The sequence below is a fragment of a genome, unplaced genomic scaffold, assembly GCF_019419815.1.
Source record: "Pyrus x bretschneideri cultivar Hongxiangsu unplaced genomic scaffold, Pyrus_bretschneideri_v1 Contig47, whole genome shotgun sequence".
In the NCBI taxonomy this organism is placed as follows: domain Eukaryota; kingdom Viridiplantae; phylum Streptophyta; class Magnoliopsida; order Rosales; family Rosaceae; genus Pyrus; species Pyrus x bretschneideri.
In genome coordinates this window covers 1,869,956-1,887,509 of record NW_025999784.1, presented here as the reverse complement: position 1 = coordinate 1,887,509, position 17,554 = coordinate 1,869,956, and the positions used below count along the sequence as shown (strand labels likewise).

The window sequence follows — 17,554 nt, the reverse complement described above, 5'->3', positions numbered from 1 at the left end:
GTTGCTTTCTTATTTGTTTTTCACTAATAAGGAATACACGAGATTTCCTATGGACTTTTCCAAATTTTAATGAAGCCGTGTAGGAGCAGATATGGTGAATGCATGAATGAGATGGCTAGCCGTGGAAGTCTTGGCACACCAATTAGTCTTTGGTGGAAAATCCTTATGGCTAGCCGTGGAAATTCATATATCATACTTGATGAAAGGGATTGGAAGAGACAATAGAGAGGCGATTGGCAATCCAAGTGAGTATGACTTACTATTTGCGGCAATAAGTATTTGTGACGGAAAAATGCTTTTTTCGACGACATTTGACCCTCGCTAATGACACTTTGTTTTGTAGTGATAGAAGGGGAGAAAATCCTACTCCCATCCATTGACATGCACTTGGAGCACTTGGGAAACTGGTAATTTCATCAATCTCAGACTCCACATACAACTCATTTTCTCTGAATACAAACTCCCTCTCAACCTTATTTCTCTTCCCTCACCAATCCGTACACATGCAAACTCCAGATCAACAACACCCCCCCCCCCAAAAAAAAAAAAAAAAAAAAAAAAACCTTTTCTTTACCTTTTATTCAACACTATATCGTATAAACCGCCACCACTCTCCAACACATTAAGTTAATTTTGTAGTAGTGTGAGTAATCCACTATTACTTGCAAAAAGAAGAAGGTGGTTTTACTATTACTCGAACCGGTGCCTTTGAAGATAAAATCTCACAGGCCATGTCCATAATTTAACTCGTACATCAACAGAATCTCATTTAGTGTGGGATGTAATGAAATTCCTTTGCGAGGTTACAGGCTTTAGGTAAAAACCTAACTTTTGTTAACCTGATCATTGATATTTTTGTTAATTGATGACATGACAGCATCGTCAACTAAAGCCATGCCACTTTATTAATTAACAAAGCATTTGACAAAACAAATCAACGGAAGTACAAAAGTGCAAAAAAAATTAAACTTGTATGAAAAATGATCAAATTTTTAAAAATTTTAGAACAATAAAAGGAGAATTACTCATTTATTTATTTATTTACCGTGAAAGCGAACTTCGAATCATTTATTTAACCTATAATTGAGAAAATTCACATTTAGATATCTTAGAATTGTAGGTGCGAGCAACAACTACACTCTTGGTGAATTAGTGCACACTTCTGATGAATTTTTACACATAATTTAAAGTTGTGAACTTTGTCGTGTTTATTCTAAGATGAAATTTTGTGGCTAATGAATAGATTAACTCGAGTTTATCGTGTTTTGTAGGTTATCTCGACCAAACTCTTGCCTCTTGTCGACATTTTTTAGTGTTCTTTGTCTACCATAGATGCTATTAAAAACTTTAAGCCTTTATTACCAAAAACTTATGAAATGTAAATATAATTTTTATATCTGAAATATACCTCTTTCACTGTTAGTACGCTTATGTATATTTTTGTAATGTGATTCTTTCATTTTTGAACAAACGAGTAGAAGAATGAAGTCTCACATTGGTTTAACCATAATAATCTAGTTTAAATTTGTCATTAATAATAATTGAACTTAAAATCTCTCACATATAAATAAAGAAAAATACTATTCACCGTAATATTAAATGGCAACGCAATTCTTAACCTAATTTTACTCTCCTCTATTGAACCAAAAAAATATAAAAAAAAAAAATAATAAATAACTCGTTTCTTCTTCATTTTGACGGTGCCGGGAAAATTTGGCGCTTCCAAACGAGTGCAGTGCAACGGAAATGGAAATTGAAGCAGAAGAAGAAGAGCAAGTCGCGACGGAGCCTCCCAAAATTCACCTCCTAGAAGAGTCTCTGCTGAACCGAATCGCTGCCGGCGAGGTCATCCAAAGCCCTGTCTCCGCCGTCAAAGAGCTCGTCGAGAACAGCCTCGACGCCCGCTCCTCCTCCATCAACGTCGTCGTCAAGGACGGCGGCCTCAAACTAATCCAAGTCTCCGACGACGGCCAAGGCATACGCGTCAGTCCCTTCTGCACTCATTTATTCCATTTTATTAAATTTTGAATTATTTCTAAATTTATTTACGAATTTACGATTCATTGCAGTATGAGGACCTGCCGATACCGTGTGAGCGGCAACACTCGGCGTTTGAGGACTGGCAGTCGATAAAGTCGATGGGGTTCAGAGGAGAAGCACTTGCCAGCATGACATACGTAGCTCACGTCACCGTCACCACTATTACCAAAGGCCAGTTGCATGGCCATAGGTGCGTGCCCATTACCTGTTTGATGAAATTCCAAGAAAGTTATATGATTTGTTCATAGAAAGAAATGGCCTTTTCATTTTAATCTGAGTGATAATTATTGTGTTATGCTTGTAATTTATGATTTAGTTTTGAAATAATTAGAATTTTGTGGGTTCAGGGTAACAATTAGAGCAGTTAAACTTTAAAATTTTCCCAATGAATGTGATGAATTACTTTCTATGTTTTGGTTTAATGGGATGAAATTATCTTTACTGGTGAATTAAGCGGTGGTATTGTTATCAGATTCTGCTGATGATCATTCAAAGATTGTAGATTTGCTAAGCCGGTTTGCAATTCATCATATGAATGTTAGCTCCCCCTGCAGAAAGGTAGGTTGCTGTTTCATTCACTACAGAACTTGTCTTTCTACTTCACCGATCTTTTTCATGGCTAGAAATTCAAAATCCCGATTAAAATCTTTTTGTATGCTATTACTGTCAGCATGGAGCTGCTGGAGCAGATGTTCATTCTGTTTCCACAGCATCAGGGATTGATGCAATTCGATCGGTGTACGGGGGTGTCTGTTGCTCGCAGTCTGATGAAATAGAAGCTTCAGATAAAGATCCTTCTAGCTCAGTTTTTCAGATGGACGGCTTTATCTCCGATTCCAATTATGTTGCGAAGAAGATGACCATGGTGCTTTTTATAAATGGTATGAAGTATTCATGCAATGCCTTATCAACACAAGAAAATTAGAGTAAATCGTAGGTGACAGTTCTCTAATTTCACGCCTTGGAGGCTATTTATATAAGTAGTCCCCTAATTTTGTTTTAACATACTGATGTCAGAATTACATCATTGATATGTTTTCTTATTCGTTTTTCTTTCAAACCACAGATAGATCGGTAGATTGCAGTGATCTGAAGAGAGCTCTAGAAGTTGTTTATGCTGCAACATTGCCAAAAGCATCAAAACCCTTCATATACATGTCAATTATGTTACCACCTGAACATGTTGATGTGAACGTTCACCCAAACAAAGAGAGAGGTATGGTGCTTCTACTTTCTAGTGTTTAGGGTTGTGTGAGATTATTTAGAAGATTCATGAGCCTTTAAAACGCCAAATATATACATTTTTATCAAAAAAATGAACTCTTTTGTTATGCAGGTAAGCCTTCTGAATCAGGAAATCATCATTGAGACACAAACATTTCAGGAACAATAGACAGAATTGCACTTATCTTCTGAAAAAAACAAACAAAACCCACCAAGCAGAAGAGCAGAAACATTGTAAGCTATCTGGACAGACTATCCAGAAATATTATCTGATACAAAGTTGCAAATATGCCTCTATATCAAACACAAAACATTGAATTTCATTACCTTCTTGTTATTGACCTCTTTCTCAGTCAGAATCGCCAGAGCTTCCGAACCGTCGACCAGGACCATGTCACCTTCACACAACTGTGGCCGGAGCTGAAGAGGAGATTCAGGATTATAATATATCATACTGACTTATATTCTTGTTGCAAACATAAACAAGTGATCAAATAAAACCTAACCTGACCATCTGACAAATTTGAGGGATTTGAGAAACAAGAGAATCTGTTTTTTGCCATATCAAAAAGTTTAAACTTTGTTGTTGAAATTTCTCGGCTAAATTCCATATTTTATTGTGTACAGAACCCCAGATTTACTCTGTTAGCAAAGACAAACAAATAATTATCCAGCAGTACAAAAATTATTAGCGTCCGACCAAATGCTGCTAGAAAATTGTTTCACTGACAAAAATTCATAAATTATTGACAAAAAAATTCTTACAAAATCGATATTATATTACATTTGAATATGAATGAGGATAAATGGTTCACACTCATAAATGTGATCACTTATCCATAACAAAATTTAAAAGGATGAAAACATAACAATAAAACACAGAACACAGGCACTTTACCCCAATGCCTCATGAGTACAAATGCATTCTATTAATGAGCAATCCAAAAAGTAGCCAAAACCGCTTCAGCCATACGCATCATGAAACACATTCTAAGCTATTTGGACAGACCATCTAGAAATATTCGCTGATATACTGTTGCAAATATGCCTCTATAACAAACACAAAACATTCAATTCCGTTACCTTGTTGTTATTGACTTCTCTCACAGTCGGAATCGCCAGAGGTTCAGAACCGTCGTCCGGAACTGTGAAGGAAGACACCGTCGACCAGGACCACGTCGCCTTCATGCACCTGCGGCCGGAGCTGAAGAGGAGAGTCAGAATTATAATATATCATATTGATAGATTCTCAGACACATTTCATCGAACACTAGTGTGCCACGTTCTCATATGCTTTCTTGTAAGATTAATTGAAGAACAGTACTTAGTTTTTTAACTAAATTAACATCCAGATGAGTAATTTAACAGAAAAGAAGCAACAAAAAGAACCCAGAAATCTTAATTAAAGAAACTTGGTCTTTCAACAAAATTAACTTCCAGATGAGTAATTTAACAGAGAAGAAGCAAAAAGAAACCCAGAAATCTTGAAAAAATTGTCTTTAAGAACTGAAATTACGTTGAACGGAGCTCGCTGCAAACAACACAACCACTCATTAATACGTTCAACCCCATTTGCACATAAACAATTAGAAAGATGCGAAAAAAGAGAGCAAAGAAAAAGCTTAATAATCATCATATGTCACTGGAAAATCAAGGGTAGCAGCAAGCTACTTTATTCTCTAAAAGCCAAACCAAACAAATCAAAAACAGGGCAGGCAAATAAAAATTTCATCAATTTGTTTACTAAATTGGTTTTTCTGATTTCATTTCGAATTCACTGGGGGAAAAAAATACATAAATCCATAGAAAAAAAAATACCCAAATGAAAAAAATTAATTAGAAGCTTTCAACGGAGAGATTACCTGAAGAGCGGAAAGTTTCAACAAGCGAGAACAGAGATTGAGCCCCCATCCCTCTAGCCGGCCCATACTGTACTGTCACGTGATGGGTGGTCTCCTTGGCCCCACGCGATGATGGTGGGTCCTTTGGCCCCGCATGTAGGGTGAGTTCCTTTGGCTCTACGTGGTTGTCGTTGTGTAGATCTCCCACGTGTGACCCACTAATTATGTTCCACGTCGACTGTATCAATAAGAAAATAAGAGTTTAAATATCTTCACCCCACTCCAACTAATACCGAGACCTTTTGTGATAAAACCTCACACTTGACGGATTGTGCAGGTGGTAATTACCAAGTTGGGGACAATATTGATGTTGTTGGAAGTGGGCCGTATGGCTCGTCTCTCTGATAATTCTACGCACCATTAGCCGTTTTCAACGACATCAAGTGTAAAAGGAAAGAATACATACATGTGCTTATCTAGTTCATAATGTTAGTTTATTAATGGATGTGCTATTCACACATCTCATTACACAGATAAACGTTGCATATATATTTTGTATTAGGCAATTGATAAGTACAAACTAGATAGAATTCTAGTATTAAATGGACAGCCGTTACATAATTGTTTGTGGGAACACTTACTGAAAGATTCTTTTATTTAATACATAAGTTGCAGGTACCAAAACACAAAGTAGAAAGGGAAAAACATTACATTATATATTAGCACAATCAAACTTCAGAATAAAAACCTTTTGAAATGAGTCACTTTCAATGCAATTGCTAATGCTACTTTATCTTTGATGTCATCGAATAATTGAAAATAGGCATACCTCCACGATGTCTTTAAGATCAATGTGCTGCAAAAGTCCCAGAAGCCTACGATAAAGCCAAGTACCATGCTGACATAAAGCCACAACTTATCCTTTCCATCTTCATTCTTGTCCTTTGCATCCTTAGCAGCAAAAGAGTCATCTTCAGGGCACTTAGTTGAGAGAGGAACGCTGCATAGCCATGTATTGCCCATATAAATGGATGAAACATTGAGTGTTTGAAGTTGGTTTCCAAAAGGAATTCTTCCGGACAAGTTGTTGTAAGATAATTTCAAGTGGGCCAAAAAGGTTAAAGATGATAAGCTTTGAGGAATCTATCCCAAAAGGTGGTTGTGTGAGAGATTAAGAGTTTCGAGCCAACGCAAGTTTCCAACCTTGGAGGGGATCTTTCCACTCAATTTATTCATGGACAAATTCATGGTGCCCAATAGAATGAGGCTGTTTATTTCTTCAGGGATTTCACCTTGTAAATTATTTGATGAACGATCAATGCTCTTTACAAGATATAGAGTGCTATTATACACAAGTTCTTCTCATTTTACGGTCAGTGTGGCTTGCTCAACCCCATCATAAGAGTATTGATCATAACTATCATTGACCAGAGATTTTAAGTTACCCACACACATTGGAATAATACCCAAAAGGTTGTTGTGACTAAGGTCGAGGATGCCAAAGCCATGAAGATTGCACAGTTGTTGGGAAATATGTCCACTAAAATAGTTAGACCGTAATCATAGCCTAGACAACTTAGATACGTTTGACCCTCCTATCCATAGAGGTATTTTCCCAGATAACTTGTCTCCAAGATCAATACTTCTCAACCATGAACAATTTTGCAAGGCATCATGAATTTCACCATCAAAATTGTTGTCGTTGAGCTTTAATAGTTCCAGCATACTTAGTACCCCCAATGAAGTGGGAATCTTACCAGAGAGATTGTTTTGACCAACATCTAGAAACGCCATTATGCTCTCCACACTCCATGCATGAGGGAGTTCTCCAGAAAATTGATTGCTCCTTAGAGAGCATTTGCAACTCATGCATGTTACAAATAGAGGGAGGAATAGTGCCATTAAATGATTTTCATCAAGTGACAATATGTGCAACTCGGGCATCATTTGGTCAATATTTGAGGCATTGGCCCGGAAAATAAATTACTTTTAAGATAAAGGGCAAGTACATTAGCGGCCCACCGAAATGGGAATAGGCCCTCCTACTGATTATGACTCAAATTAATTAACGTTAGATTTGGCCATTTCAAATGAGATGGAAAGTTTCCACAAAATTGATTGTAAGGCAAGTATAGTCGGGTTAGTTGGGAAGATATCTTCAACAACCATTCCTCTGGTATGGAATCCGAGATTCCATTACCTCTAAGAATAACATCGTATAGAGCGGAGTACTAACGAAAAATTGAACAAAATACACTCCATTTGTCCCAAAAACACTCATAAGACTTGACATTATTACATAAATATCATGGCCTTCGCAATCGATAAAAAAATAAAACAAAGAATAGGAATAAATTCAAAGAACCCCACATTACACTTGGAAGTAGTGTAGTACAGTGTTTGGATACATGGAAAAATGACAAGGAAAATGCAAGGCCAGATGCTTTTAGTTACAAACCTGTATAAATTTAAAGGGTATTTTCCTGCCTAAATCAGCCAAATGTTTTACACTAATTGATGAAACAAACCAACTTAGAAATTACACCAAATGCCAATCACCACCCATATATGTAAACATCGAAAAACGTCACCTTATACACATCATCACACAAACCTAATCAGATCATCAGTTACCCACATAGGCTGCTATTTCTTCACTTTAAAGATTCTATGTTCTTGCTCAGCTCCTCCAGCTTCTTCATCCTCGTCTTCTCACTTTAGCTCACCAGCTGCATCAAATGTAACAACACAACAAAACAACCTCAAAACATTGAATCGGTTGAGAGTTTTGTAGGATTGGTAGTTTGTCAAAGCAGGCTCAACCGCCCCCACTCTAACTCCAAACTGGCCAGACTGGCTCGAGTTCAAACCATCCATGAATTTGCAACCCTAGCTATGCCAAGTAAAAAATTGTTTAACAAATTAACCTCCATTAGCTTTGTGATAAGCTGCACTTTCTCTCTGTTCTTTTCATTGAAAGCCTGAAGTGCATCCCTGTATTCCTTTTCCTGTGACCAGTTACGAACCCAAAATTCATCATGAACCCGCACGAATTTATCCATAATCGCATATGCATAGCAGTAAACATTAACACCAAAATGTGGTAAAAATCCAAGTTCTGTTACCTTCTTCTGGCAGGTATGTCCTAGTGGCTATAACTCTTTCTTAATCTCATCGATCTTTCTTACGAACTTGTGAAACATCCTTCCTCATTGGACCTGAGAGCCCTTCAAACTCCTGGAAGTTCCATAATTTACGACAAAAGGGAAATTAATCATCTACTAATTGTTAGCAAATGTTCCAACGGTTATATTTCTGGTTTAATCAGCAGAAGATGAAGCACACGGGACACAGATATTTTCAACAAGGCATCCTTGGACTTGTATTCTTGTCGCAAACATAAACAAGTGACCACATAAAACCTGACCATAAGACAAATTTGAGGGCTTCGAGAAAGAAGAGAATCTGTTTTTTGCCATATCAAAAAGTTTAAACTTTGTTGTTGAAATTTCTCGGCTAAATTCCCTATTCTGTTGTGTACAGAACCCCATATTTACTCTGTTAGCTGAGACAAACAAATAATTATCCAGCAGTACAAAAATTACAAGCATCCGATCAAATGCTGCTAGAAAATTGTTTCACTGACAAAAATTCATAAATTATTGACAAAAAGTTTTTACAAAATCGATATTATATTACATTTGAATATGAATGAGGATAAATGGTTGACACTCATAAATGTGATCACTTTCCATAACAAAATTTAAAAGGATGAAAACATAACACCAAAACACAGAACACAGGCACTTTACCCCAATGCCTCATGAATACAAATGCATTCTAAATTTGAACCTGACTAAAAGTTGATAAAAGGATAGTACTTTTCTTATATGTATTTGTACCAGCCAAGGTCAACAAAAAAATTAATGGGCAATCCAAAATGTAGCCAAAACCGTCTCAGCCATATGCATCATGAAACACATTCTAAGCTATCTGGACAGACTATCTAGACATATTCTCTGATATACTGTTGCAAAAATGCCTCTATAACAAACACAAAACATTGAATTCCGTTACCTTGCTGTTATTGACCTCTTTCTCAGTCGGAATCGCCAGAGGTTCAGAACTGTCGTCCGGAACTGTGAATGAAGACACCATCAACCAGGTCCACGTCGCCTTCACGCACCTGGGGCCGGAGCTGAAGAGGAGAGTCAGAATTATAATATATCATATTGACAGATTCTCAGACACATTTCATCGAACACTAGTGTGCCACGTTCTCATATGCTTTCTGGTAAGATTAATTGAAGAACAATACTTAGTTTTTGAACTAAATTAGCATCCAGATGAGTAATTTAACAGAAAAGAAGCAACGAAAAAAAAAAAAACCCACAAATCTTAATTGAAGAACAATACTTGGTCTTTGAACAAAATTAACTTCCAGATGAGTAATTTAGCAGAGAAGAAGCAAAAAGAAACCCAGAAATCTTGACAAAATTGTCTATAAGAAATGAAATTACCTTGAACGGAGCTTGCTGCAAACAACACCACCACTCATTAATATGTTCAACCCCATTTGCACATAAACAATTAGAAAGATTTGAAAAAAGAGAGCAAAGAAAAAGCTTATATAAATCATCATATGATTAAATGCAGGCTGCACAAATGTCACTGGAAAATCAAGGGACAATAAAACAATGTGTGAGAGAAAGGAAGAGAAGCGGATAAGAATAGAAGGAGAGAAAATCCTACTTCCATCCATTGACGTGCCCTTGGATCACTAGGGAAACTGGTAATTTCATCAACCTCAGAAGCAGTCAACCTTATTTCTCTTCCCTCATCGAACACATGTAAGCTCCGGGTCAAACACACACCCCAAAAAAAGGAAAAAAGAACAAAACAAACAAAACCAACCAAAATGGGGATGGTGGGTTTTTTGATAAACTCACCGTGGTTGATGGTGTTCTTGAAGACCAGGAGAGATATCAGCAAATGGAGCTTACAGTGTTTGGATATATGGAAAAATGAGAAGGAAAATGCAAGGCCAGATGCTTTTAGTTACAAACCTGTTTAAATTTAAAGGGTATTTTCCTGCCTAAATCAGCCAACACTAATTAATTAATGAAACAAACCAATTTAGAAATTACAACAAATGACAATCACCACCCATATATATATACATTGAAAAACTCAGCTTAAAAACATCATGACACAAACCTAATCAAATCATCAGTTACCCCCATTCGCTGCTATTTCTTCACTTTAACGCTTCTATGTTCTTGCTCATCTCCTCCAGCTTCTTCATCCTCGTCTTCTCACTTTCGCTCACCAGCTGCATCAAATGTAACAACAACACAACAAACAATCTCAAAACATTGAATTATATAAGCACTTTGTACACTTTTACTGAATCGAAATATAATGAGTGATAACTAGCATCGGTTGAGAGTTTGGACGGGTTGAACTCCTAACCGGAGGTAAGCCCAAATTTTTTAGGATTGGTAATTTGTCCACTCTAACTCCAAACTGGCCAGACTGGTTAGAGTTCAAATCATCCATGAAATTGCAACCCTAGCTATGCCAAGTAAAAAATTGTTTAACAAACTAACCTCCCTTAGCTTTGTGATAAGTTGCACTTTCTCTATGTTCTTTTCATTGAAAGCCTCAAGTGCATCTCTGTATTCCTTTTCCTGTGACAAGTTACAAACCCAAAATTCATCACGAACCTGCACGAATTTATCCATAATTGCATATGCATAGCAGTAAACATTAAAACCAAAATGTGGTAAAAATCCAAGTTCTGTTACCTTCTTCTCGCAGATATGTCCTAGTGGCTTTAACTCTTTGTTAATCGCATCGATCTTTCTTACGAACTTGTGAAACATCCTTCCTCATTGGACCTGAGAGCCCTCCAAGCTCCTGGAAGTTCCATAATTTACGACAAAAGGGAAATTAATCATCTACTAATTGCTAGCAAATGATCCAACAGTTATATTTCTGGTTTAACCAGCAGAAGATGAAGCACATGGGACACAGACATTTTCAACAAGGCATCCTTGGACTTATATTCTTGTCGCAAACATAAACAAGCGACCAAATAAAACCTGACCATATGACAAATTTGAGGGTTTTGAGAAAGAAGAGAATCTGTTTTTTGCCATATCAAAAAGTTTAAACTTTGTTTTGAAATTTCTCGGCTAAATTCCATATTATGTTGTGTATAGAACCCCATATTTACTCTGTTAGCTGAGACAAACAAATAATTATCCAGCAGTACAAAAATTACTAGCATCCGACCAAATGCTGCTAGAAAATTGTTTCACCGACAAAAATTCATAAATTATTGACAAAAAGTTCTTACAAAATCGATATTATATTATATTTGAATATGAATGAGGATAAATGGTTGACACTCATAAATGTGATCACTTATCCATAACAAAATTTAAAAGGATGAAAAAATAACAACAAAACACAGAACACAGGCACTCTACCCCAATGCCTCATGAGTAAAAATGCATTCTAAATTTGAACCTAACTAAAAGTTGATAACAGGATAGTACTTTTCTTATATGTATTTGTACCAGCCAAGCTCAACAAAAAAATTAATGAGCAATCCAAAATGTAGCCAAAACCGCTTCAGCCATATGCATCATGAAACACATTCTAAGCTATCTGGACAGACTATCTAGAAATATTCTCGGATACACTGTTGCAAAAATGCCTCTATAACAAACACAAAACATTGAATTCCGTTACCTTGCTGTTATTGACCTCTTTCTCAGTCGGAATCGCCAGAGGTTCAGAACTGTTGTCCGGAACTGTGAATGAAGACATCGTTGACCAGGCCCACATCGCCTGCACGCACCTGGGGCCGGAGCTGAAGAGGAGAGTCAAAATTATAATATATCATATTGACAGATTCTCAGACACATTTGATCGAACACTAGTGTGCCACGTTCTCATATGCTTTCTTGTAAGATTAATTGAAGAACAATACTTAGCTTTTGAACTAAATTAACATCCAGATGACTAATTTAACAGAACAGAAGCAACAAAAAAAAAAACCCAGAAATCTTAATTGAAGAACAATACTTGGTCTTTGAACAAAATTAACTCCAAGAAATCTCGACAAAATTGCACATAAACAATTAGAAAGATTTGAAAAAAGAGAGCAAAGAAAAAGCTTATATAAATCATCATATGATTAAATGCAGGCTGCACAAATGTCACTGGAAAATCAAGGGTACCAGCAAGTAAAAATTTCTCTAAAAGCCGAACCAAACAAATCAAAAACAGGGCACGCAAATAAAAATTTCATCAATTTGTTTACTAAATCCGTTTTTCTGATTTCATCAATTTGTTTCATAAAAAATACATAAATCCAAAGAAAAAAAAATACCCAAATGAAAAAAAATAATTAGAAGCTTTCAACTGAGAGATTACCTGAAGAGCGGAAAGTTTCAGCAAGCGAGAATAGAGATGGAGCCCCCATCCCTCTAGCCCTAGCCCCTCAATTGAATCGCCCACCCACCCTCTGTGCAAACCCTAGACCCACCCCCTAATCTCTCTCTGCAACAGACGCCAAAATACCTCTCCCATCTCTCTGTCGGCAAGGGACAGGAACCCGGAAGACGCCATCGAATTCTCCCACCTCTCTCTCTGCAAGGAACAGGATCCCAGAAAACCCTCGACGATATCGAACCACCAATTCTTCCTCCAATTTTGGTATGGTTTTGGCAGCATCGAGAAGGCGGTAGAGGTGGACTACCACTCGCCGAGTTGGACGACATTCAAGTGTAAAAGAGAAGAATACACACGTGTGCTTATCTACTTCGTAATGTTATTTTGTTAAATTGCAACATTACATCGGTAGATTGTATTATGCGATTCATAAGTACAAACTAGATAGAATTCTTGTATTAAATGGATAACCGTTACATAATTGTTTGTGGGAACACTTACTGAAGGATTCTTTTATTTAATACATATGTTGCAAGTACCAAAACACAAAGTAGAAGGGGAAAAACATCACATTATATATTAGGGCAATCAAACTTCAGAATAAAAACATTTTGAAACGAGCCACTTTTAATGCAATTGTTAGTGCTACCTTATCTTTGATGTCATCGAAGAATTGAAAATAGGCATACCTCCACGATGTCTTTAAGATCAATGTGCCGCAAACGCCCCAAAAGCCTACGATAAAGCCAAGTACCACACTGACATAGAGCCACAACTTATCCTTTCCATCTTCATTCTCCTCCTTTGCATCCTTAGCAATAAAAGGGTCATCTTCAGGGCACTTAGTTGAGAGAGGAACGCCACATAACCATTGATTGCCCACATAAATGGACGAAAAATTGAGCGTTTGAAGCTGGTTTCCAGTAGGAATTCTTCCAGACAAGTTGTTGTAAGACAAGTCCAGGTGGGACAAAGAGGTTAAAGATGACAAGCTTTGAGGAATCTGTCCCGAAAGGTGGTTGTGTGAGAGATCAACAGTTTCAAGCCAACGCAAGTTTCCGACCTTGGAAGGGATCTTTCCAATTAATTGATTCATGGACAAATTCAAGGTGCCCAACATAATGAGGCTGCTTATTTCTTCAGGGATTTCACCTTTTAAATTGTTTGATGAAAGATCAATGCTCTTTACAAGATATAGAGTTGTGTTGTACACAAGTTCTTCTCCTTTTAGTGTCAGTGTGGCTTGCTCAAACCCATCATAACGTTCTACATAAGAATCATCATTGACTAGCGAAGTTAAGTTATCCAAACACATGGGAATAGTACCTGAAAGGCTGTTGTGACTAAGGTCGAGGATGTGAAGGCCTTGAAGATTGCACAGTTGCTGGGAAATACATCCACTAAAATAGTTGGACCGTAATCGTACCCTAGACAACTTAGATACGTTTGACCCTCCTATCCATAGAGGTATTTTCCCAGATAACTTGTTGTCTCCAAGATCAATACTCCTCAAACTTGAACAATTTTGCAAGGCATCAGGAATTTCATCACCAAAATTGTTGTCGTTGAGCTTTAAAATTTCCAGGGAACGTAGTACCCCCAATGAAGTGGGAATCTTACCAGACAGATTGTTTTGACCAACATCTAAAAACACCATAATGCTCTCCATATTCCATGCATGAGGGAGTTCTCCCGAAAACTGATTGCTCCTTAGAGACAAGATTTTTAACTTCTGCATCTTACAAATAGAGGGAGGAATAGTGTCATTCAAATGATTCTCATCAAGTAACAATTCTTCCAACTTGGGCATCATTTGGTCAATATTTGAGGGGATTGGCCCAGAAAATAAATTACCTTCTAGATAAAGGGAATCAACATTAGGGAAACACCAAAGTGGTAGAGGGCCCTCCAACTGATTATGACTCAAATCAATATACGTTAAATTTGGAAATTTTAAATGGGATGGAAAGTTTCCACGAAAGTGGTTGTAAGACAAGTCTAGATAGCCACATTGGGAAGATATCTTCAACAACCATTCCTCTGGTATGGAATCCGAGATTCCATTACCCATAAGGGCAACATCAGACAGTTCAGTTTGAGTTTGAAGCCATACCCAAAAACCAGGACTTATCCGACAATTTATGATATAAATTGTGAAGAGCTTGAAAGGAGGAACCATGTCATAAGCCCCGTCGAGAATGAGGGACGTGGGTCGGTTTATATTTCCAACTTGAAAATCTTGTAATCTGGTAAGATTTATGAAATGGGCTTCCGTTAGAATGCCTTCCCATGAGTTACCAAGCAGAAGTAGGGAAACTAGCTCATAGAGCTGTCCAATACTTTCTGGAATTGAGTCGTTCATCTTATTATAACTGAGGTCTAGTGTTCTCAAGGACGACAAGTTTCCGATGGAATCTGGAATTGAGCCCGACAAATTATTAGAATTGAGGGCTAGTGTTCTCAAGGATGACAAGTTTCCGATGGAATCTGGAATTGAGCCCCACAAATTGTTTTCTCCAAGGTTGAGATTCTGCAAACTTTTGAACATTCCTAAAAAGACCGGCAATTGGCTTTCAAGCTGGCAATAAGACAAATCTAGTGACTCTAATGTATTACTTGGACAATTTGAGAGACTCCTCCAGAACTCTTCAATCCCCCCATCAAATTTGTTCCCTGAAAGACTTAAGACTTTTAACTTGCACAAATTTCCACTGACTTTAGGAATTTGACCTTTTAAGCCTGTATGAGATAAATCAAGGTTTTGCAGAGATTTGAAGTTTGAAAATTCACTTGGAAAAGAATCCCAGAAATCATTCCAGGATAGATCAAGTGTTACGAGGTTGGTAAGATTAAAAAACCAGTCGGGAAATGAAGAACTTTTAATGCCATTAAACGACATATCAATGACCAACAGTGATGTGAAGTTAATCCTCTGTAGTGAAAGTGGAAGGAAGTTAATGCTCTGCAGTGAGAGTGGAATGCTTTCAATTTTGCACGAAGATAAATGTAACTCTAACAATGAAGGAAGCATGTTAATATCATATGCCCAACTGACTCTTGTGCTGCTAAGATCAACGCCATTGAGATTAATGTATTTCAGGGAAGTGAGGTGAGAAAGCCAATTCAAATTTTTGGAAGATAAGTCAAACCCATTCCCGTTCCACCCGAGATCAAGAAAATTTAGGCTTGACAGGTTACCAAGAGAAGATGGAATCTCTCCTCTAAATGACGCATAGAAGAGATTGAGATATTGCAAACTTTTAAGCTCCCCAATGAACTTAGGAATTTGAATGCTATCAAACGAATTCAGGCTCAAGTCCAGGTAATTTAAATGTTTCAAGCTCAACAGAGAAGCATTTATCTTACCTCTCAAAGAAGCATTTCTCCACTCTTCATACTCATCATCGTCCAAAAAGTCATATGGATTCCGGAGGTCCATCTTCACAACATGACCAGTGCTGTTGTTGCATGAAATACCTTCCCATCGACAGCAATCATGACCCACCCAAGACGAAAGCCGACCAGAATGATCAACAAGATGCTATTTAAAGATGAGAAGCGCTTGTCTTTCTTCGTCAATGCATGAATCTGTCTTCACACTGCTTGAAATTTCATCACCAGCCAAACAGAAACAGAGTTTAGTAGTACTCTGCATGCAGGAAGAGACCAAAAGCAAAAGAAGCAAATAGTGAGCAATACTGAGGTGACAATGGCTATCCATTATTACACACAATTTTTTTTTGCTTTGTTGGTGAGATGTTTAGCTACTAAAATTAGTACGATATCGAATTTATAGGAAAAGATTATCGATGTAGGTAGGAGAGCTGAAAACGAAAGTCGTCGGATGGAGAAAAGAAAAAAGGGTAACTGAAATGATTGGTGGGTGTTCACAACCCATTTTACAAGTTTGCAGGTCCCTTGTCGACACAGCTGGTACTTGATTGTGATGGGTTGTTGAATTAAGGGTCTTCATGTTCCATCACAATTCACAACTTATCAACTTGCTTCCGAAAAACAGATTTGGATATGTTGTTATATTTTACACCACACATGCTGGTAGACTGGAATTAAAGGTCTGCATGTGGAAGTCTTTGCACACTGATTAGCTAGCGGTGAAAATTCATAAATATAATTGATGAAGGGGATTGGAAGAGAAAAGAGAGTAGCAATTGGCAATGCAAGTGAGCATGACTTAATATTTGCGGTATTTTTTTTTTTAAATACTAGCTATATTATCAACTAATTTATTTATGAATACGTTCACTGATCCAAAAAAAACAAAAATGTGACTCTTTCTCTATGGCTTTCTTACTACACAAAAATATCCCTAATTAAAGCATGCCACACATCATCACATAGCTATTATATGAAGTATATTTCTCATTGGCAAGTAATATACTCTCTTTAGCCCAAGAGGATATGAAATTGTTTGAGTACACTGTTCTAACCATTTGGATCAATAAGCTCAAGTTTGCATGGTACAAAACCCTAAATACTCAGACATATGATATCCAATCTTCCACTTTACAAATCACATATGGGTAAAATAATAGCTCTAAAGAAATCGGAAGAAGTAAAAGTCATAAATTTGGATCCATTTTCTTCTTATTTTCTTTGCTTTGTTGGTGAGATGTTTATCGATGTAGGCCGGAGAGTGACAACGAAAGTCGTCTGATGGAGAAAAGAAAAAAGGGCAACTGAAATGAGTGGCGGTTGTTCACAACCCCATTTACAAGTTTGCAGGTCCCTTGTCAACACAACTGGTATCTGGTTGTGATGGGTTGTGGAAATCCATACGCAGCAAAGACTTTGAATTAAGGGTCATCTTGTTCCATCACAATTCACAACTTATCAACTTACTTACGAAAACCGATTTGGATATGTTCTTATAATTCACACCACACATGCTGGTAGATTGGTAGTCACTACTTGGATATTTACAAGTTTGCAAGCCTTGTAGGAGCAGATATTATGAATGCATGAAT

The 17,554-nt window shown here is 37.2% G+C and overlaps 4 protein-coding genes across 55 annotated transcripts in view; 1 reads left to right on the top strand and 3 right to left on the bottom strand.

Annotated features, from left to right (window-relative positions):
• Positions 1-1,499: 1,499 nt before the first annotated feature.
• LOC125469910 lies at positions 1,500-5,120 on the bottom strand. 5 transcript variants are annotated; one of them, XR_007252194.1, is made up of 5 exons: positions 4,781-5,120; positions 4,348-4,468; positions 3,592-3,684; positions 2,079-2,245; positions 1,500-1,994 (listed from the first exon to the last, which is right to left on the bottom strand). XR_007252194.1 is itself a non-coding variant. In XM_048568077.1 (4 exons), the coding sequence occupies exons 1-4, from the start codon at positions 4,834-4,836 to the stop codon at positions 2,881-2,883; spliced, it is 333 nt and encodes a 110-aa protein (XP_048424034.1). In that variant the 5' UTR covers positions 4,837-5,120; the 3' UTR covers positions 2,809-2,880. The 5 variants fall into 5 exon arrangements, 3 of the variants coding, with proteins under 3 accessions (XP_048424034.1, XP_048424035.1, XP_048424036.1); XR_007252195.1 differs by lacking the exons at positions 1,500-1,994; positions 2,079-2,245 and adding exons at positions 2,962-3,185; positions 3,771-3,813; XM_048568077.1 differs by lacking the exons at positions 1,500-1,994; positions 2,079-2,245 and adding an exon at positions 2,809-2,943.
• On the top strand, positions 1,747-3,787 carry LOC108867786 (DNA mismatch repair protein MLH1-like). Of its 3 annotated transcripts, XR_007252193.1 has the most exons (6): positions 2,089-2,230; positions 2,513-2,598; positions 2,711-2,921; positions 3,107-3,256; positions 3,377-3,498; positions 3,618-3,787. XR_007252193.1 is itself a non-coding variant. In XM_048568071.1 (5 exons), the coding sequence occupies exons 1-5, from the start codon at positions 2,221-2,223 to the stop codon at positions 3,406-3,408; spliced, it is 489 nt and encodes a 162-aa protein (XP_048424028.1). In that variant the 5' UTR covers positions 2,089-2,220; the 3' UTR covers positions 3,409-3,787. The 3 variants fall into 3 exon arrangements, 2 of the variants coding, with proteins under 2 accessions (XP_048424030.1, XP_048424028.1); XM_048568071.1 differs by having other exon boundaries at positions 3,377-3,787; XM_048568073.1 differs by lacking the exons at positions 2,711-2,921; positions 3,107-3,256; positions 3,377-3,498; positions 3,618-3,787 and adding an exon at positions 1,747-1,983 and having other exon boundaries at positions 2,070-2,230; positions 2,513-2,653.
• Positions 5,121-7,456: 2,336 nt separating the features above from the next.
• Positions 7,457-17,554, bottom strand: part of LOC103955201 (receptor-like protein EIX2) — a 49,528-nt gene continuing 39,430 nt past the window's right edge. For 31 of the 46 annotated variants that reach the window (XM_048568002.1, XM_048568006.1, XM_048568007.1 and 28 more), the window contains 10 exons: positions 15,936-16,168; positions 11,865-11,985; positions 10,913-11,024; positions 10,715-10,795; positions 10,323-10,437; positions 9,626-9,640; positions 9,183-9,396; positions 8,231-8,342; positions 8,033-8,113; positions 7,457-7,834 (listed from right to left, as the gene is read on the bottom strand). The gene's annotated coding sequence lies outside the window, so the exon portion shown is untranslated. Of the gene's footprint in view, positions 7,835-8,032; positions 8,114-8,230; positions 8,343-9,182; positions 10,438-10,714; positions 10,832-10,912; positions 11,025-11,864; positions 11,986-15,935; positions 16,169-17,554 lie in introns of all 46 variants that reach the window. The other 15 variants (XM_048568023.1, XM_048568035.1, XM_048568040.1 and 12 more) reach the window with 15 other exon arrangements.
• On the bottom strand, positions 10,363-16,008 carry LOC103955197 (receptor-like protein EIX2). The gene is made up of 4 exons (XM_048567945.1): positions 13,259-16,008; positions 11,865-11,985; positions 10,715-10,831; positions 10,363-10,437 (listed from the first exon to the last, which is right to left on the bottom strand). Exons 1-4 carry the CDS (start codon positions 16,006-16,008, stop codon positions 10,363-10,365), a joined length of 3,063 nt encoding a protein of 1,020 aa, XP_048423902.1.